The sequence below is a fragment of the Callithrix jacchus genome, chromosome 11 (assembly GCF_049354715.1).
Source record: "Callithrix jacchus isolate 240 chromosome 11, calJac240_pri, whole genome shotgun sequence".
In the NCBI taxonomy this organism is placed as follows: Eukaryota; Metazoa; Chordata; class Mammalia; order Primates; family Cebidae; genus Callithrix; species Callithrix jacchus.
This window is the reverse complement of record NC_133512.1, coordinates 12,738,836-12,760,269: the sequence shown is the minus strand read 5'-3', so window position 1 is coordinate 12,760,269 and position 21,434 is coordinate 12,738,836. Positions and strand designations below refer to the sequence as shown.

Below are 21,434 nucleotides of genomic sequence, written 5' to 3'. Positions count from 1 at the left end.
CAGGAGGCTTGTTCTGAAAGGTACCCCAGTCAGGTATGACTGAGGGGGAGACGGAGTGGGTACCAGGCAGAGGTCCTCCTCTTCAAGTGCTTCCTTCAGGGACCTGGGTCACTTGCACACAAGAACCTCCTAGCCCTCCAAGGGCCAGGACAAGGAACAACCCCAGTTCTACTCTGGTACCTTTGTGGCAAGAAGCATAGACCGCAACAGTTGTGGAACTGTGTCCTTCCCCAGGGAGGACAGACTGTCATCAAGGTCAGACCTGTGCCAGCATCCATAACAGGAAATGCCCATAGGCTGTCATAGGCTCAATAGCTGTTTACGATTCGCAGTCTTTTTGTTTGTTTGTTTGTTTGAGGGAGGGTCTCTCTGTCACTGAGGCAGGAGTGCAGTAGCGCTATCTGGGCCCAATGCAGCCTCAACCTCTTGCACTCAAGTGATCGTCCCGCCTTATGTTTTGGAGAGATGAGGTCTCACCATGATGCCCAGGCTGGTCTTGAACTCCTCGGCTAAAATGATCCTTCTGCCTCAGGAAGCAAGACTGCCCATAAGACAAAAGTCAGGATCCTGAGCAGATCAAGATGTCCTGCACCATGTTCATACCCCACAGCTCAGGCAAGGAGGCAGCACCCAATCTGCAGAGCTCAGGAGGGAAGAAGCCAGGAAGAGAGGGCCAGGAGCAAGAGGAGGCACTGGGCTCTTAGAAATCCACCTCGGGAGAGGAGGAAAGACTGCCAAAAAAAAAAAAAAAAATCCATCTCAGGCTGCCCTCAGCCTGGTGCTCCTGTAGAGGCCCACAGCTCAACCTGCACAGCTGCCCTAGAGGACCAGAATGAAAGGATGAGAGCAAACTGCAAGTCAGCATGGAGTAAAAAGGCGACAGGCCCTGATGTGGGCCAACAGACACTCTGCAGACCCCAAAGCCGCGTCTAACTATCTTTATAGCAGGGACTGCTGCCAGCGTACTCAGAGTGTCAGGTCCTGCTCAGCAGCTCTCGTTTATGACCACATTTGGTTTTCACAACAGACAATGAGACCAGCTGGCATGAGCAGTTAAAAGATGTGCTGAATCTGAGACCAGCCCTGTGCTTTGCAGAGGGTGGGCTAACCCTGCATACATGCTCCATGATCATGAAACAAAGCAAACTTTGCCTGAATTCAAAATTAACCAACTGCAACACTCTAGTTATTATCCAAGTCAACAAAAGAACAATCTTGCCTAGAAACTAGAAGAGAAAGTGCTGCTAGAAAAGACCCTAGTAGGCCGGGCGCGGTGGCTCAAGCCTGTAATCCCAGCACTTTGGGAGGCCGAGGCGGGTGGATCACAAGGTCAAGAGATCAAGACCATCCTGGTCAACATGTGAAACCCCGTCTCTACTAAAAGTACAAAAAATTAGCTGGGCATGGTGGCGTGTGCGTGTAATCCCAGCTACTCGGGAGGCTGAGGCAGGAGAATTGCCTGAACCCAGGAGGTGGAGGTTGCAGTGAGCCAAGATTGCGCCATTGCACTCCAACCTGGGTAACAAGAGCGAAACTCCGTCTCAAAAAAAAAGAAAAGACCCTAGTAGTTAAGGTATTTTTATTAACCCCTGTTTGTCCCCCCACAAACCTCATGCTGAAATTTGGTCCCCAATGTTGGAAGTGGGCCCACATGGATGATGTTTTGGTTCTGGGGTGGATCCCTCATGAATACATTAATGCCCTCCTTCAGAGGTGAGTAAGTTTTTGCTCTATTAGTTCCTAGGAGAGCTGGCTGCTAAAAAGAGCCTGGCACCTCCCGGCTCACTCTCTTGCTTCCCCTCCCACCATGTGACCTCTGCACAAGCAGGCTCCCCTTTGCCTTCTGCTGGGAGTGGAAGTAGCCTGAGGCCCTCACCAAATGCAGATGCCCAATTAGACTGTGAGCCAAATAAACCCTTTTTCTTTATAAACTATAAATTATCCAACCTCAGGTATTCCTTTATAGCAATACAAAATGGACTAAGACAATCCCAAACCATATTTTCTAATCACATCTAAGATAAAACTAAGATAAACTTCTACATTAGATGCACAAAAAAACCAAGAAGAGGGTGTAGTGGGCACCCCCAATCCCTAACTTCAGAGTTGACATCAGTCCACTGTCCCATGTCACCTTTACAGACACTTGGTGATCCACAGTGCCCAATCTACTGAACAGGAGAAGAAACTACATTTCTGCAGAAACCCATTCAAGAAGACAAGGTCAGCTCCAGAGTGGCTGTTAATGAGAACCTTCAAAGAGGACCCACCCTCTTTGGATGGGGTCCATGCTTGTGGTGCAAACCCAGCAACTGGCTGTCTGCCCACTCCTCATCATCCCGACCCCAAATGCCAACGGGTGAAGGGTGCTGTGAGGGAAGAACTCTTCCCTTCATCACTACTGCTGTCTCCAATTACAGAGCTGGTAGAACTGTGCTACGCCCAGGCTCTGCCCATGCCTTTCCTCTCCCTTTTACACCTGACAGCAGCAGAGTTTCCATTATTGAACAAAAGAAACTATTGGGTTAAAAACTCTAGAAATCAGTATCTCTCCAACATCAGTATTACTTTAGCAAGTAACTTGGAGATGTAGTTACTGGGCCACAGAATCGTGTTGTGTTTTCTTTGTTCTTGGCTCTGTCTCCAGGAGAAAAGGGCAGCAAGTTTCAGGGGCTGATTCTTTGCTTTTCCCGCTTATGAGAAAAATTTTAGGAAGCCAAGAAGTTGAATCTCCTCTAATTTTTAAAAACAGCTACAAATTGACCACCATGTCACATGATCAACAGCTTAAGATCTGTCTGATTATACCACCAATCTAACATACACACACATTCAATGTAAGTAAAGCATCACCATCAGGCAGGGAGATGAGGAGTTTATGCAAATGTCTGTAAACTGTTGTGGAAATGGAGTCTTCCAAGTTGGGGCCACTCTGAGGCCAGGAGGGTGTATGGCCTGAGACTCCTAAGGTACAGGTCCAACTGTCCCAGACAATGAGAGCCAACTCCAGGGCTCTGGCATCAAGTGGACTGAAAGGGAGACAGGCCTTCAACATGCTTCAGGCCCTCCACCCCTTCATATGATGAAATCGGAACTACCTGGGATTCAAGATTCAGAGAGGAAGTTGGCCATAGGGACATCAATGCCTCTGCCCCTCATTCTGCTCTTTGAGAAGGAAGGTACTGAAGAGGCCCCCGAGAGGTGACACCATGGCATGATATGGAGACAGTGACCCCATGGAAACTTTCCATTGTGAGACCATGTTTAAGAATAAGCTTCTGGGGCCAGGCATAGTGGCTCATGCCTGTAATCCCTGCACTTTGAGAGGCTGAGGAAAGAGGATCACTTGAGTCCAGGAGTTCAAGACTAGCCTGGGCAACATGGTGAGATCCCGGCTTTACAAAAAATAGAAAAATTAGCCAGGCATGGTAGTGCTCTCCTATAGTCCCAGCTACTCGGGAGGCTTAGGTAGGGGGACTGCTTTATACCAGGAGGTTGAGACTTCAGTGAGCCGTGATTGTGTCACTGCGCTCCAGCCTGGGCAACAGAGAGTGAGAACCGGTCTTAAAAAAAAAAAAAAAAAGGCTGAGCTGCCTGCTGCTGGACTCCCCACAAGAGGACCCCTCTGAGGTAAAAGGTGCTAATGCTGAGTCCGCTCGCAGTGCAGACTATATTCACCAGACGGCTGCTGTATCAGGAAATACACTGAGAGAACTGAGTGGAACACACCAACAGTGAGATAATTTGGGGCAGGGCTACTTGGAGAGGCTATATAGGGTGCCATTTGTGGGGGTCCAGGCAACACAAAAACTTCTATAGATTGGCAACATTCAATAGAAATATAATGTGAGCCACATATGTAATTTGTTTTTCTAGAAGACCCACATGAAATTTTCCCATTTTATTTGACCCAATATATCAAACATTATTTTTTCAACATTTAGAAGTCAAATATTTTGTACATTTCAAGTGCTCAATAGTTAACATGTGGCCAGCAGGCAGAATAGAGACTAGGGTCAGTGTGATGATGTGGTGCAGATAAAGGTGACAGGAAGGACACAAAGTTCATTCTCCTTGGATTAACACTTATCACTCCCTCCTGGTGCCCAGTATGTCCCATTAGCCAACAACCTTCTGATGCTGGCACAGAGGTCTGGTTTCCACCCCTTTCTTCCCTGTAAGTGAGGAAGGCAAGCAGTGGAGCAGCTCCAAGCTGAGATGCTGACAATACTTCAGGATGCTCATCACAAACTACAGAAAATGCCAGCACAGGACACTGAGATCATTTTAAGTCACCGTGCAGCCAACTGTGAAACAACTGACAATAGGATTTTAAATTAAAATTCACTTGCTGCAGAGCAAGGGTTAATTCCTGGGGTGCTACGGGGATTCTGACTTAGGGCACCTGGGCTATGGCCTGGGTATGAGTTCTGCAAGCTCTCTGGGTAGTTCTAACATCCAGCCATGAGAGGAACAGCCTCAGAGAGCCCTGATGACCAGTGTGGTTCAACCTGGGTTAGTTAGGGATGTCAAGATTCAGACTCTGTATGATAGGCAGGACTCCAGGTGATCTATATACTCAATTCTGAAGGGCCCCATTCCAAGGTATCTCCTCAGTCTATTTTAACCTCGATCCGTTAGCTCTAACACCAGGAACACCATTAAGTTAACAGTAATAGCCAACTCTTGGCATATACCTCTCATCCAATCCATTTTCCCCTCTGCAATGGGCTGGAAGTCACCCTGTACTGAGGGAGGCTATGATTTGTCCAGGATGGAGGAACTAGACACAGTTGGCTTAAAAGCAGAGCCATGACTCTTAGCCACTGTCTACAATGCGTGTATGTGAAAGAATTCCCTGGCAGGCTGAGTACTAACAGAGTTCAGAGAGAAGGAAAAAAAATGAAACAAAACAGAAGGATGAGAGGAACAGGGAGAGAGGGAAGGAGAGTGGCCACCACCCAGCAGCCCTGGCACTCAGCTGTGCAAGAAGCCACCCCTAACTTGAGGCCTGTCCCTCAGGGTTGAGGTGACTCTCCCACCATCTGTAATAAACTCCCAGTGGGATCTGAAAGCAGAGTTTATTTCCCTTCTCTGGCTGATCACAAAACCACTGGTTTCTATCTACAAAATGGCAACAACAACAACAACAGAAGTCTTCCTTCCCTTATAACTTTTAAAAAGACAGAACTGATTCATGCCTGTAATCCCAGCACTTTGAGAGGCTGAGGTGGGAGGACGACCTGAGCCCAGGAGTTTGAGACCAGCCTGGGGAACACAGCAAGACCTCATATCTACAACAAAAGATAAAAAAATAAATTAGCCTGGCATGGTGGTGTGCACCAGTAGTCCCAGCTGCGAGAGGTTGGGGTGGGAGGATGGTGTGAGACTAGGAGGTCGAGGCTGTGGTAACCGAACTGTGTCACTGCACTCTAGGGTGACAGTAACCCTGTCTCAGAGAAAAAGTAAAATAAAAAGATAGGACAAAGAAAAAAAAAATACAACTAGTCTCAAAGCCATCCTGCCAATACAAGTTCTTAACAAGTCCATTAGACCTTTCCAGAAATTGTTCTTACCTCCAGACGACGGATGATCTCCCGCAGAGGAAGCGCTGACTCCTGCCCCCCAATGAAAGTGGTGGTGGGCAAGTGGAAGACCTTGTCGAGGTCAGACTCGTCCAGGCCGTAGAACCCTGCAGGGCGATGTGGGCAGGACAAGCCAGATGAGGAGGGGCAGGACACGGCCATGCAGGGACCACAGTTTATGGAAAGGGGAAGGAACTCCCCAGGGGAGCAAAAAGAGAAGAAAAAAATCATATAAAAAGCTCCTGAAATATGTAAAAATAAGCAATATTTTACAGCCAGAAACACAAACTTTAGCAATAAACAGAAGCTGAGGATATTAGAGTATCATAGGTGAGCCACAATACGATTCATATTATGCATGTGGGAGTTAGGTACACCAATTATTCACAATTTAGAGACAAATTTATTTCAAGCTCCCAAAGACAGCCAATGTTGAAGGTGGGAAGACAGGGCCATAAAAAGGCACTGGGTTAGTCAATCAACAATCAATAAAACAGTTAAGGAGGAATTAAAGTAGAAAATGTAAAATTGATACAGAAGAACAGATCATAGGTATATCATATGACAATAGTATATGTATGTGGTGAATGTCAAAAAGCTGAGGGAGGGGGACTGGGAAGTGAGGGAGAAATAGTCACCAGAAGTCAATTGGTCTGTGGGAGCTCCAGGCAGGGGTGCAACATGGGGCAGCAGAGCAGCAGGCAAACAGCCCCTGCCCTTGGATTAAGGACAATCCTCTTCTGAAATTCCCGACTTCGCGTTCTGAGCCCATTCTGCAGGCGGTACTCAGTCACAGGTGCAACCCTCCCTTCCCCCGACTCCTGTAGGAACCAACTGAGTAAGCACTAATATTCGCTGAAGCACTGTGGGGAAGACACCACCTGGAAACGTGTCTCAGTGTGAGAAAGAGTAATGCTGGAAGAGCTCTTTCTGGCATCATGCTTGTTTCATCTTGCTGTACCAAAGGGGAAGACTGTCAAATGAGGAGGAGGTCGAGGCTGCGGTGCCGAACTGTGTCACTGCACTCTAGCCAGGGTGACAGCAACCCTGTCTCAGAGAAAAAGTAAAATAAAAAGATAGGACAAAGAAAAAAAAATACAACTAGTCTCAAAGCCATCCTGCCAATACAAGTTCTTAACAACTTGTATATATTCTTTTGGGGACACTATATATATATATATATTGAATATATATTCTTTTATCCAGTTTGGCACCTATCCTGACATAATTTATCAGCTGGAGTAGGGCAAAAAGCATAGCTCAGGAGTCACCAGCACTTGAATACCTTATACCAGCATTCTCTCAGGCTCCAGGAGTGCAAAGTGAACTGGTATTCTGCAAAGTCTCCTACATCTGACTAGAACTGATGAAATATTCTCATTGTTTCCTGGCCAAATTAAGACTAAAAGGAGCCACTGGGAGACATAAGCGTGGCGGACAATTAACAACTGTGTATTTGGATCTCTTTGGAGATGTATGAGAAGGCTTGTTTCTAGGATCCAACCCTGGTGCTGACTCAGTGAGTTTTAGGGTGGGTCCACGAACCTCCCAAGGTGATTCTGATTCAAGCATGGTTTGGGAACTACAGCCTTTATTTATCTAATGCTTTAGCTTTAGGAGAGGTTTGTTTGGATTTGGTTTTTAAGTCTTAAAAGCAAACTCTACATTTTCCAAGCCCTGTTTGTTTCATTAAAACAAAGCAAATCTGGCTTTTTTTTTTAACCTGGAGGGTGGTGACAGGAGTAGTGGCTTAGTTAAGCCTGCCCACCCATTCCCTCCTATTAGTCTGTCAACACTGAGGGCACAGCAACCACTTGGGCCTAGGTGAAGCTCATGGCTCTTGACATTATGGCCTGGCTTTTGGGCAATTGCCCTATAGCATTTATGGAGAAAAACAGAATCATCTTTGAGAAATTTTTCCTGACTTAAAATCTCAGGCCAGGTGCAGCTAATCAAGAACCAGAGTAACAGTGCATATTTTGTTGGGAAAATATTTTGATGGTGAAACGAATCAGTCCAGTGTATGCCCCTAGATGAGGACTGTGTATTGGCTGCAATCTTTCAGCATGAAGACCCTATGAAGCAGGGGCCTACAGATATTCCTTGACCTCACCATGTGATGGTCCTTCACTTCTATCATTGGGCTGTAATGCTGAGCCTCAGAATGGCTGGTACACTTCTAGTTCTTTAGCTGTTTGAGAAATTAAATCTATAGATGAGTGCTTTGTGAAAGTGGAATAGACATATTCTTCCCTATTCCCCCAATAAGTACAACTAAAAATCCTAGACATTACATGCAAAACAGTCATAAGACAACTCTGACAGGTGGAGAGAATACGGCAGACCAGCTACGAAGTCTCAGGTAAAACAAAGCAGGGAGTTCCCTGGGTTTCTTTTTTTGCTTCAAATACCGCAGACTTGGAGCAGAAGAACCAGCAACCTCAAAACTTTAAGGGGTGAGTTTGATAACAAAAGCCTGACAAAAGCTGCTCTCTACCAAAAGACCAGGAAAGAGGTAGCCTATCAAGATAAAAAAGACAAAAACTGCTCTACTACAGCCAAACACCAGAGAAAACACTGTGGCCCCACCCTCACCCTCACCAGGCTGTAATGAGCCCTAGAATCCAACCCCATCCCAGAGGTTTCAGCAAAGGCCCCAGAGGGAATCCAAAATGTCCTCCTCTCTGGAAGGTAATGCATCAGTCCCTTCCCCTAATCCCAGTCATAGTGGACACCTGAGTGAGAAAAGGAATTCCACCTCCGCCAGCAATAACAAGGTGGTGCCCTCCCCTTCCCTCACCAGAACAATGTCTACAAAAGGTCTGCTATAACAGAAGATTTAAATAAGATCCTGGCTCTCACAATACCCAAAATGTCCTGGGAACAATAAAATATAATTCATAACAAGAACCAGGAATATCTCACAGTGAATGAGAAAAGACAGGCAACAGACGTCAACACCATGATGACCAAGATGTTAGAATCACCTACGATTTGAACAGAGTCATCATCAAACAATTTCTTTTTTTTTTTTTCTTTCACTCTGTTGCCCAGGCTGGAGTGCAGTGGCGCGATCTCAGCTCACTGCAACCTCCACCTCCCGGGTTCAAGCAATTCTCCTGGCTCAGCTTTCCGAGTAGAGTAGCTAGGACTACAGGCATGCGTCACCATGCCCGGCTAATTTTTATATTTTGAGTAGAGATGGGGTTTCACCATGTTGGCCAGGCTGGTCTCAAACTCCTGACCTCAAATGATCCGTCTGCCTTGGCCTCCCAAAGTACTGGGATTAAAGGTGTAAGCAACCACACCCAGCCTAGTTTTTGTATTTTTAATAGAGATGGGGTTTCACCATGTTGGCTGGGCTGGTCTTGATTGAACTCCTGAGCTCAAGGAATCTGCCCACCTTGGTCTTCCAAAGTGCTGGGATTATAGGCATGAGCCACCACACCTGGCCCAAACAATTTCAACGAACAACTAAGAACATGATAGAGACAAATTTTAAAAAGTAAATCACAAAATACAATGTCTCAGCCAAAAACTAAAGATGTAAAGAAGTACCAAATAGAAATTTTTTAAAAAATCAAAAAACGTTCAATGGATAGTCCCAATGGCAGAATGGAGGGGCAGAGAATCAGTATATTTAAAGACAGAACAACAAAAATTAATCAATTGGAAGAATAGAAAGAAAATAAAAAATGAACAGGGACTCAGGGGACAAGTGATAATTATAATCAAAGATTTCACTTACATATGGATGCAATCAAAGAAGCAGAGAACAAAGAGGGTGGCTGAAAAGATGCTTAGCTAAAAACTTCCCAAATACGGTAAAAGACAAAACCCCTTTGGGTTCATTCATTCAAGAAGCTGAGCGAATCCACAGGATATTCCCAAAGAAATCCATGCCAAAACATATAATTAAACTTCTAAAAAATAAAATCAAAGAAAAAATCTTAAAACCAGCCATTGCAAAGTGACACTTTACCTATAGGGAAAACAATTCAAATGATAGGATTTCTCATTAGAAAACTTGGAGGCTAGAAAGAAGTGGCAAAACACTTTTCAAGAGCTGAAAGAGAAGGATTCTGTCTAATCAGAATCTTCTATCCACCAAAAATGTCCTGCAGGAATGAAGGGGAAATAGAGATTCCCAGGTAAAGGAAAACTAAGTTTGTCACCAGCAGACATGCCCGAAAAAATTGGCCAAAGAAAGTAGTTTAAACAGAAAGGAAACAAGAAAAGACGGAATCTTAGAACACCAAGATGGAAGAAAGAACGCAGAAAGCAAGAATCTGGGTTTCACATCAGACTCCACTCCTCTTGGGTCTTCTAAATTATATTTGATGGTTGAAGCAAACTTATAACTCTGCTGACGCAGTTCTACATGTATGTAGAGAAAATATCTAAGATAATTATATTATAAATGAAGGAGAAGAGATATGAAAGGAGGTAAGGTTTCCACACTTAATATTTACTGAAAAGTGATGACACTAGTAGACTAGGACAGGTTAAGTCTACATAAAGTAGTAATACCTAGAACAACTACTAAAAATGCTATGGAAGAGGATACACTCAAAACCATGCCAGGTGCGGTGGCTCACGCCTGTAATCCCAGTATTTTGGGAGGCTGAGGCGGGCAGATCATGAGGTCAGGAGTTTGAGACCAATCTGGCCAACATTGTGAAACCCCGTTTCTACTAAAAATACAAAAAAATTAGCCAGGCATGGTGGTGGGTGCCTATAATCCCAGCTACTCAGGAGGCTGAGTCAGGAGGATCGTTTGAAACTGGAAGGCGGAGGTTGCAGTGAGCTTAGATCACGCCACTGCACTCTAGCCTGAGCGAAAGAGCGAAACTCCATCTAAAAAAAAAACTATATATAATTAAGAATACAAATGTTAAATGTGGGTTTAAAAATCCACAGCATAGGAAAATGAAAGCAAAGCAATGAAAAGAAGAACAAAAAATAAAATATAAAATCGCAGACTTGAGCCCTAACATAGCAATAATTACATTAAATATACATGACCAGTAGTAGCTCACGCCTGTAATCCAAGCACTTTGGAGACCAAGGCAGGTGGATCACCTGAGGTCAGGAGTTCAAGACCAGCCTGACCAACATGGTGAAACCCCGCCTTTAAAAAAAAAATGACCTAAATATATTAAATAGCAGACAGAGATTATATGAAGAGTGGATAAATACAAAACAAAATGCACCTATATGCTAATCCATAAGAAACTCACTTGAAATGTGATACAGACAGGCTGAAATAAAAGGAGGAAAAAATGTATCATGTAAACATTAATCGAATATAAGTAGGAGTGGCTTGTATTAATATGAGATAAAGTGACTTCAGAGCAAACAAAATTACCAGAGACAAAGACGGACATTCCATCATGATTAGAGGGTCAATCGACTGAGAAGACCTAGCAATCTGAAATGTGTATACACTGAAGAACAGAGGTGTGAAATATGTAACCCCAAATCTGATAGGACTAAAAGAAGAAACAAACGCACATTCATAAGCTGAGACTTTAATACCCCTCTCTCTAAAACTAACTAAAAAACTAGACAGAAATTCGGCAAAAATATATAACTCAATAGCCATCAACTAACTGGAGCTAACAGACGTGTGTGTGTGTGTGTGGTTTAGAGACAGGGTTACCCAGGCCAGAGTATAGTAGTGCAGCCATAGATTACTGCAGGCCTAAACCTCTGCAGTAATTTGGTAGGGCTCAAATTATCCTACCACCTTACCCTCCCAAGTGGCTAGGACTACAGGCATGCTCCATCATGCTTGGCTAATTTTGTTGTTGGTGGTGGTGGAGAAAGGGTCTTGCTATGTTGCCCAGGCAACAAACTCCTGGCTTCAAGTGATCCTCCCATCTCAGTCTCTCAAAGTGCCGGGTTTATAGTCATGAGCCACATGCCTGGCCCCAGCAGACATTTAGAGAATACTCCACCCAGCAATAGCATTTCAACAGTAGCATTCTTTTCAAGTACCCATGGAATATATGCAAAGAGACAATATGGTGGGCCATTTTTAAAAAACTCAACAAATTTAGAACAATTGAAATCATATAGTATGCATTCTCCAACCACAATAAAATCGAACTAGAAAGCAATAATAAGGAAGTTATCAAGAAAATCTCCAAACACGTGGAAACTAAATAACACCCTTCTAAATAAGCCATAGGCAAAAGACAAAAAATCAAGGGATATACAAAGAATACAATAATGACCAGCCTGGGCAATCTAGTAAATTCCATCTCTATAAAAACTTTAAAAAATAGCCGGGCATGGCAGCACACATCCGTAGTCTCCGCAGCCTGGGAGGCTGAGGTGGGAGGATAACTTAAACCAGGAATTAGAGGTTGCAGTGAGTTGTGACCATGCCACTGCACTACAGCCTGAACGACACAGCAAGACCTTGTCTCAAAAACAACAGAAAGAAAACAAAAATATAACATAACAAACTTTGTTGGAGAGCTAAACCAGTACTGAGAGGGACATTTACAGTAGTAAATGCATCAGAGAAGACGGAAAGTCTAATCAATAATCTAAGTTCCCATCTGTAGAAAAGAGGGAAAAACAACAAACAAGCCAAAAGCCAGTAAGCAGAAGTAAGGAAATACAAAGAGCAGAAATCAATGAAATTGAAAACAGCAAAACGACAGAGAAAAACCAATGAAACAAAGAACTGGTTATTTGAAAAGATCAGTAACATTGACAAAATCTCTTACGAGACTGATAAATAAAAAGAGAACACTGAATTACCAGTATCAGGAATGAAATAGGATATCAATACAGACCCTTCAAATATCAAGGAGATTCTGTTCCTTTTCTTGAAGTTGAAAAAGAAAAAAAAAAGAATGACTCAGATAATAAGGGAATACTATGAATAACTCTACAAACATTTGACGACTTAGATGAAATACACCACTTCTAGAAGAACACAAACCACTATTATTCACCCAGTATGAAACAGGTAATTTGAAAAGCCCATGACAAATAAGGAAATCTAATTAATAAATAAAAACCGTGTGAAAAATTAACCTCTAGACCCAAATAATTTTGCTAGAAAATTCTATCAAATATTTGAAGAAGAGTTAATACCAATTCTATTCAATATCTTTCAGAAAATAGGAGAAATACTTTTCAATTCATTTTATGAAGCCAGAATTACTCTGATACCAAAAACAGACAAAGATAGTACAGAAAAAGAAAATGACCAATATCCCTTATCAATATGGATGCAAAATATATAGAGATACAGAGACATATAAAAATAATTATATACCATGATCAAATGGTGTTTATTCCACTGATTCAAGGCTGGTTGAATAATCAAAAATCAATCAATATAATCTACTATATTATCATTAAATATTCTACATTAAAGAATAAAAATCAGCTGGGTGTGGTGGCTCATGCCTGTAATCCCAGCATTTTGGGAGGCCAAGGTGAGCAGATTGCCTGAGATCAGGAGTTTGAAACCAGCCTGGCCAACATGGTGAACCCGTCTCTACTAAAAGTACAAAAATTAGCCAAGCATGGTGGTGTACACTGGTAGCCCCAGCTACTTCAGAGGCTGAGGTAGGAGAATCAATTGAACCTGGGAGGCGGACGTTGCAGTGAGCCAAGATCATGCCACTGCACTCCAGCCTGTGCAACAGAGCAAAACTAAGTCTCAAAAAAATAAATAAATAAATAAATAAAATAAAAATGACAAGATCATATTGATGCAGGAAAAATATCTGACAAAGTTTAATATACATTTACAATTAAAAGTATCAGAAAAAATATGAACACAGAGAAACTTCCTCAGCTTGATAAAGAGCATTTACAAAAAAATCTACAGTTAACAACATTATACTTAATGATGAAAGACTTAACTGCTTTTACCCTAAGATCAGGAACAGGGCATTAAGGCTGTCCACTGTTACCTCTCTTACTCAATACGGTGCCAAGAGCTACTGTAATAAGGCAAGAAAAGGAAATAAAAGGCACATAGATTGAAAAGAACAAAATAACTTGCTATTTTCAGATGGCATGATTGTCTATATAGAAAATCCTAAGGAAGCTACAAAAAAGCCCTAGAAGGCCAGGTGCGGTGGCTCATGCCTGTAATCCCAGCACTTTGGGAGGCCGAGGTGGGTGGATCACAAGGTCAAGTGATCGAGACCAACCGGGTCAACATGGTGAAACCCAGTCTCTACTAAAAATACAAAAAATTAGCTGGGCATGGTGGCAGGTGCCTATAATCCCAGCTACTCAGGAGGCTGAGGCAGGAGAATTGCCTGAACCCAGGAGGCGGAGGTTGCGGTGAGCTGAGATCACGCCATTGCACTCCAGCCTGGGTAACAAGAGTGAAACTCTGTCACACACACACAAAAAGCCCTAGAATAAGTGAGTTCATCAAGATCTCAGAATGCAATATAGACACTAAAATCAATTATATTTCTATATACTACCAATGAATATGTGGACATAAACATTAAAAAGAAAATAATAGTTAAGTGTAAATATAATTAAACATGTATATAATTTATATGCTGAAAACTACAAAAAGCTGATTTAAAAAAATCAAAGATCCATATAAATGAAAGACATACTATGTTCATGGATTGGAAAACAACATAGTGAATTCTCCCTAAATGGATCTATAGGTTTAAGCCAATTCCTATCAAAATGGCAGCAAGGTATATGTAGATATAGATATGCTTATCCTCAAATTTATATGGAGAAGGAAAAGGTCCATGAATAGCCAAAATAATTTTGAAAATGAAAAATAAAGTTTAGTAGCTACAGTAATCGAGACACTGTGGTACTTTGTGTATAGAAAAACAGACACACAAAGGAAAATAACTGAAAATCCAGATATAGACCCACACAAATAAGTCCAACTGATTTCTGGCAAAAGTACAAAAGCAGTTCAATGACGGAAGGACAGACTTTTCAACTAATGGACAGAACAACTGGACATCTACACACAAAAATATAAAATGAACAAAAAAGAATCTTGATCTAAACTTAATACCATATACAGAAATTTACTCAAAATGGAGCATAGAGTTAAATGTAAAACACAAAACTACAAAATCTTTAGAAAAATACATAGAAGAACATTTTGGGGATCTGGGGCTAAGGAAAGAGTTTTTAGACTTCATACCAAAAGCACAATCCATAAAAGGAAAACTGATAAACTGGATGTCATCAAGCTTAAAAACTCTGGGGATGGAAGCTGAGCTAGGAAAAGAGGGGGGGAAAAAGGTTAAAAGGTAAAAAAGGCGAAAGACCCTATTAGCCAAAGAATGGAAACAATCCATTCCAATGAACAGGTCCTTCAACAGGTGAATGATTAAAAACAACTGTAGTACATACATACCATGAAATACTACTTAGCAATAAAAAGGTACAAACTATTGATTCATACCAACGACCTGCATGAATCTCTAAAAATATTATACTGATTGAAAAATGCCAATCTCAAAGTTTATGGCAGCAAGGTATATGTACATACTGTGATTCCCCATGTATAACATTTCCTAAAATGACAAAATTACAAAAACAGAGAACAGAATAGTGGTTGCCAGGGAATACAAGTGGTAGCTGGAATGGGAGGAAAGTTGATGTGGTCAGAAAAAAAGCAACAGGAGGAATCCTTGTGGTGATGGATGTCTAAAGTCTTACTTTATAAATTTAGTGTAGTGGTGTGATGTACTATAGCTTTTCAAGATGTTACCATTGGGGAAGCAGGCCAAAGGGCACAGAACTGTTACCTCTCACAAGTGCACAGGAATCTATGATGATCTCAAAATAAAAAGTGTAATTAAAAAGTGGAGTCTCATAGACATGAGGAGTAAGAAGGAGAAAAAAGTAACTGCATAAAGAAGCCAGAGTGTAAAGAAGAGACTGGCTACCAGTGTGGATGACCACAGGCAGATGTCCCCCCAGCACTGCAACTCTGGATTCCTCAAATACGTTTTGCCCAAACGAGCGTCGCTAAGACTTCCCGGTAAGTTTGTGCTACTACTTCAGTTGGCCTTCCAGCGTAAAACATTTTGGAAATCTCGTCCAAAATAACCAGGAAGCAGAATCTGGAAGAATCCAGAGTCCAGTCAAACAAAGCCTTAGCACAGAATGTGGAGGACAGGACAAGCCACCATGCAGAGCTGAACGTGGCTTCACATCCCCAGCTGGCTCTGGCAGCAGCTAAAGGTGAACTATGCTGAAGATGGAAGCTCACGGTGAAGCATGAAGCACACGTGAAGATGAAAAATGCTCTTCCAAACACAAAATGAACAGAAACAAAACAATACCATGTAAGTAGCTCCACTTATTGGTTAATAACTAAATGAAGGGAAAAACATATTTCAGAACAATTAACAAACTTAAAAACACTCAACAGAAGTTGTGTCAACTTTCCCTGTATTGCATGCTAGGAAAAGTTGCACATCCTATTCAAACGAAGTCCTCAACTCTGAAAAGGTGAAAGGCTCATTTTCATACCTCCTACTGTTAGCATTCGAAGTCGTTCCTTGAAAACTGCAAGATCTGAGAGGCAGAGTGGGGTATCATGGGTGAGCGCAGAAGGAAAAAGACAGGTGAGAGTTAGTTTAAAAAAGACCCAAACACCAAAACCCTACACCATTACTGCAGTAACAGGTAGCACAGACACCATCACAGGGACACACACACACCAAGGGAGAAGTGGGTGGGATACATGGTAAGGGGATCAATTTCGTTAAACATGGAAATGATTCATAGAACAGCTGGAATAAGGTGAATCAGAAGGGGGGGGTTGGCACCCTGACAATGGAAAGCCATCAGGCAGCGTCGTTTGAGAGCTCCTCGTCTCCCTAGCTTCAAGAAGTGGCTGGTAACAGCACTTTCCTGAGAAGTCACACAGACCCAAGGAACACTACTTTGAGATGAAAATCAAGGAAAAGAAAATGAAAAAGGCTAATTTTTAGAGTAGTCCTCTCTCAGAACTAGATTCAGGCAGCAGACTACACCGTAATATTTTGAAGAATTCTAAAGAATGGAAGGAGTCCTTGACCTCCCATTTCAAGAAGACAAACTAGAAGAGAGTCACAGCTACGTCTGCACAGCTATACAGTTCCTTCTACCTGAAAACTTTGCATCGGATTTCTACTATACATAAAAGCTTTCTGAGCTGCTGGCGAAATCAAGATGTTGATTTGGATACACAAAACACACTCCTGACCCTCGTTGTCTGCATGTGCGCCTGGGGAACAGGGTCAGGAAGGTAGGCGGTAACACGACAAACAGAAAGGCTGATGGCTGAGCACTCAGAGCACTGTCACTGAGGATGGTCCCTGTGCTGGGACTAGAGAGAAAGAAGCGCACGTTCTCTGAAGTCAGACTCAGAACCCAAGAAACAGGCCTGTTTCCTGGGGCTATGGCAGGTGCTGCAGATCTCCAGTCCTGGGCAAGCCACACAGGGTAACTGCCACCTTCCCCCAGGAAACAACCACTAAAGAACTCAGAGCCAGGTGGCCATTAAGACAACAGAATATCTAAGTGTTGCCATTTTCCTTAAGGCAAGGATGAAAAATCTTAAATTTTCTCCTTCAATCTTCAAAATCAAGACATGAGACCATGTCCAGATGCCATAAATGCTCCTGATGAGCTCTGAGGTGTATGTCAATCACTCTGGAGACTCCAGGTAAGGATCCATACAAGGGAGGGCCTCAAAAGGAACCTTAAATACTCATTCCCATTCTAAAAAATCTAAAGGCAACATGGCATGTTTACATTCTCGGTATTGAGTATATGAATGAGCTTACTTTTACCCGTACTTTTTTGTATTTTTTAAATAAAAGGCAAATAAAAGACACAAACCAAAGAAGAGGAGAGTGAAGAGAACAGAAGATATTCTGGTTGTCACAATTTACAGAAAGCACATAAATTTTCCAACACACTAGTGCTTTGAAGCATTATTAATTACTTCTTGAAGAGTACAGGTGCTGTGCAGGAGAGACAGAGGGGATGGATATCTGGCCACAGTACTTCCAAGTGAAGCACAGAGGCAGGAATGTTGACGCTGGGAGCTAGGTGACTTGGTTTACCAGCTCCTGGGTATCTCCAGTCAAAGTATCTTCTCAAATGTCAGATGTCTGCTTGGCCAGGCTTCTTTCTCCTTGAAGGTGACCATGTTGCCCATGGCTTAAACTGCCCTGGGTATGTACTTAGCTTGGCCCCGCCCTCCCGAGTCACTCAGGAAACCTCATCTCCAGCTCCTCAGTTATCTGTGGCACAGCGTGCTGCACACAGCCATCAATGTTGACTAAATGAACTGCTCTGTATCACTCTGAAATTCTAAAAGCTAATTAAACATCAACTCTATTTTTAGCTTATTTTTCTCAGCCATCAAAGGAACAAACTGGAGAGCCCTGGAAGGTCAGGATAACGTGTGGGAACGCTGTCATAACTGACTGTGCTGTTAATGACAGCAGGTTGTCAGAGAAAGGCAAGAGCTAAGTAGTTGACGTTCTGCCACATTTTTGAACTTCTAAATTGACTTTTTAACTATTTAACTCAAGTTCATTTCCGAAAACGGTATTAGCAATTTGCAAACATCAATGGTAAATGGGAGAGAAGTTTCACACTTTCTTCCCATTTATTTATGTTTTGTTTCTAATTCTCCTTTCATTATGTTTAGATCTCACATTAAAATACAGCTCACTGAGTGTGGTGGCTCATGCCTGTAATTCCAGCACTTTGGGAGGCCAAGGCAGGCAGATTACTTGAGCTCAAGAGTTTGAGACCAGGCTGGACAACATGGTGAAACCTTGTCTCTACTAAAAATACAAAAATCAGCCTAGCATGGTGGCATGCACCTGTAGTCCCAACTACTCAGGAGGTTGAGGCAGGAGAATCGCTTAAATCTAGGAGGCAGAGGTTGCAGTGAGTGGAGATCGTGCACTCCAGCCAGGGCAACAGAACGAGACTCTCTCAAAAAAAAAAAAAAAAAAACAATCCCAAAAAACCCAGTAAAGTACATCTCTCGATCACTTTCGTCACTGTGAAAAGTTATTCTATAAAATTTACAGACAATGGCATTTTTAAGTGGGAATCAAATGCTACACTTGAAAGATAAAATTGGGCTAGGGCAGTGGCTCTTGTCTGTAATCACAACACTTTGGGAGGATGAAGTGGGAGGATCACTAGAGGCCAGGAGTTCAAGACCAGCCTGACCAACAAGTGAAACCCCATCTCTACTAAAAATGCAAAAATTAACCGGGCATAGTGGTATACACCTGCAATCCCAGCTACGTGAGAGGCTGAGGCATGAGAATCACTTGAACCTGGGAGGTGGAGGTTACAGTGAGCTGAGATTGCACCACTGCACTCCAGCCTGGATGACAGTAAGACTCTGTCTCAAAAAATAAAAATAATAATTTAAAAAACCAAACGACAGCAACAAAAAAATTGAGGGCAAGAATTTCTCATTAAGCAAGAATTTCTAATTGTTTCTAATTAGGCAAATGAGTGGGCCTCACTGTTGGGACACACTGTCCTTTCCAAACCCTGGTTCTAGTGTTTTGCAATATACACCCATAACTACCTTGCCACCCCAACCTATGACTTTTCTTCAAGAGTCAGTGTAAAAAGCCTCCCTAGGAGCCCTCTTACTAGAAGATGTTGGGCTGTCACTACCTCTTACCCTGACTGGATCCATTCAGGAATATTATAACATGAGGTTGGTGCCTCATTCTACAGGTCTGCAGATTTAGTGTCAAAGAACCTCACTGTAGAATGTGAGTGAAGAGAAACGTGTATTCAATCCATCTCATCCGGGCATGGTGGCTCACTGTTGTAATCCCAGCACTCTGGAAGGCCAAGGCAAGAGGACTGCATGAGTCCAGGAGTCTGAGACCAGCCTTGTCAACATAAGAAGATCCTGTCTCTGTTTTTAAAGTAAAATAAAATAATAAATAAGTACAATAAACTATCTCATGTTAGAACTCTCAACCCTCTTTCCCAAGAGAAATAGGGTCTATAGTACAGCCTGGCACAAATTAAGATGAGCATCTGGGGATTTACCTGGAACCTGGCCCCTAATTAAAAGGTTATCTCTGGCCGGGCACAGTGGTTCATGCCTGTAATCCCAGCACTTCGGGAGGCTGAGGTGGGCGGATCACCTGAAGTCAGAAGTTTGAGATGAGCCTGGCCAACATGGTGAACCTCGTCTCTACTAAAAATATAAAAAACTAGCTGGGCATGGTGGCAGGTGCCTGTTAATCCCAGCTACTCGGGAGGCTGAAGCAGGAGAATCGCTTGAACCTAGGAGGCAGAGGTTGCAGTGAGCCAAGATTGTGCCACTTCACTCTAGCCTGGACAAAAGAGCAAGACTCTGTCTCAAAAAAAAAAAAAAAAAAAAAAAAGACTGTTCCCTGCCCCCCCAAATTAATTAATTAAAATAAAAAATCACTAGCCCCTTCATCTCAACAATATTTCTATTGTAGTCATAACAAGTTCTGTCATGCTGCACTTGAAAGATAAAACTGAGGGCAACAGTGTGTCCATAACATCTGATGGTAAATCCTGACACTCGAGGGCTGTTGAAGAGTTTTGTGTCTGTAGAGTCTCTCTTAACTGGCAAGAGTCTACTTGTTAATTATCTTTCCCTATTATTTCAGGGACCAGGAGAATTTCTGAGAAGTGAGGATATAGGTGCCCTAAGCCAGAATTTCCCAAACTTTTAAAAAACGGTCATAAAAGGCCAACTCAGTGCAAACTATAGCAATATACTCCACTTTATTAAAAACTCAGAGCAGACAAAACCCCCTGCTTGCACTGCAGACCAAACTGGCTGACCACCCAGGTGATCAGCTGGCAGTGTTTTCAGGGTGGCATCACAAGTGCCCTCTGAGAATGAATGGCTTTGCCAATGGCTCCTGCCCTCCATCGCTGCCCCCTACCTGAAGCTTTTCCAACAAGAGGCAGAACAAGTTCTGACAGAAGCACCAAGGGCTATGTTCAAACAAGGGTATGATCACTGCTCTGAGCCTGTTTCCCCTAGGAGAGGGAGAAACTGTCCAAATGCACAGGGAGGTGGGAAGGGCAGCTAAGCCGAGGCATGCGAAGAATCCTAGCTCCGGGGAAAAATGTCATGTGACACAGAACATCACCATACAATGCGTCCCTGAGCCCAGTCTACACACTGGTTGGTCGAGTCACCAGGTGGCCACTCAGCCTGTCCCCTTCTACTGCCTTATTCCTAAGCTGGCAAACAGTTCTTGCGGACCCAAACATCCCCCCATACAGAGTTCTCACTTCTTAGTTTGCAAATTCCTGCACTAGATGCTACTCTGGTTCCTCAGGGCAGTCTTCACCACTAACTCCTGTGTGTTCCTGGTCTTCTTGCTTGACCTCTCAGTTTCTGAATTTATCTTATAACTAGAGAGTTTGGCAGCTACTCATCTCAAAAGAATGCTCATAAGCCCACTCGGAGCATAGTAAGGTCCAGGCACTACTTTAAGGAGTTCATTCAGTTTTGAAACCACCTGAGGAGGTAGGTAACATCACCCCTGCCTCACATGAGGTGACTGAGGATAGAGAGGTTAAGCAAGTAGCCCAAGGTCACACAGCCAGTAATAGCGAGCTGCGATTCCAATCCAGGGACTATGGCTCCAGAGTCCAGGCTCTCTGAAGTTTGAATGAGATGACGGATCTTGAAGTATTCTATAAACTGTCTAGCAGTCACATTTGACCTGCTGTTTTCCTGAAGACCTGCATACATCAAGGGTGAGAGTTCAAGACCAATTTTCCTACAGATCCAAATGTTTAACAAGTTTACACCATTTCCATTTTTTTGCACCT

The 21,434-nt window shown here is 42.9% G+C and overlaps 1 protein-coding gene across 17 annotated transcripts in view; it reads right to left on the bottom strand.

The window, feature by feature from the left end:
- OGDH (oxoglutarate dehydrogenase) overlaps positions 1-21,434 on the bottom strand; it is a 117,333-nt gene that overhangs the window by 32,811 nt on the left and 63,088 nt on the right. For 9 of the 17 annotated variants that reach the window (XR_013523856.1, XR_013523855.1, XM_078342348.1 and 6 more), the window contains exon 5: positions 5,577-5,692. Coding sequence is in view for 15 of the 17 variants with exons in the window: in XM_078342348.1 (XP_078198474.1) it covers positions 5,577-5,692 (116 nt within the window). In the remaining 2 variants the exon portion in view is untranslated. Of the gene's footprint in view, positions 1-5,576; positions 5,693-16,094; positions 16,140-21,434 lie in introns of all 17 variants that reach the window. The other 8 variants (XM_078342349.1, XM_009002130.5, XM_009002128.5 and 5 more) reach the window with 1 other exon arrangement.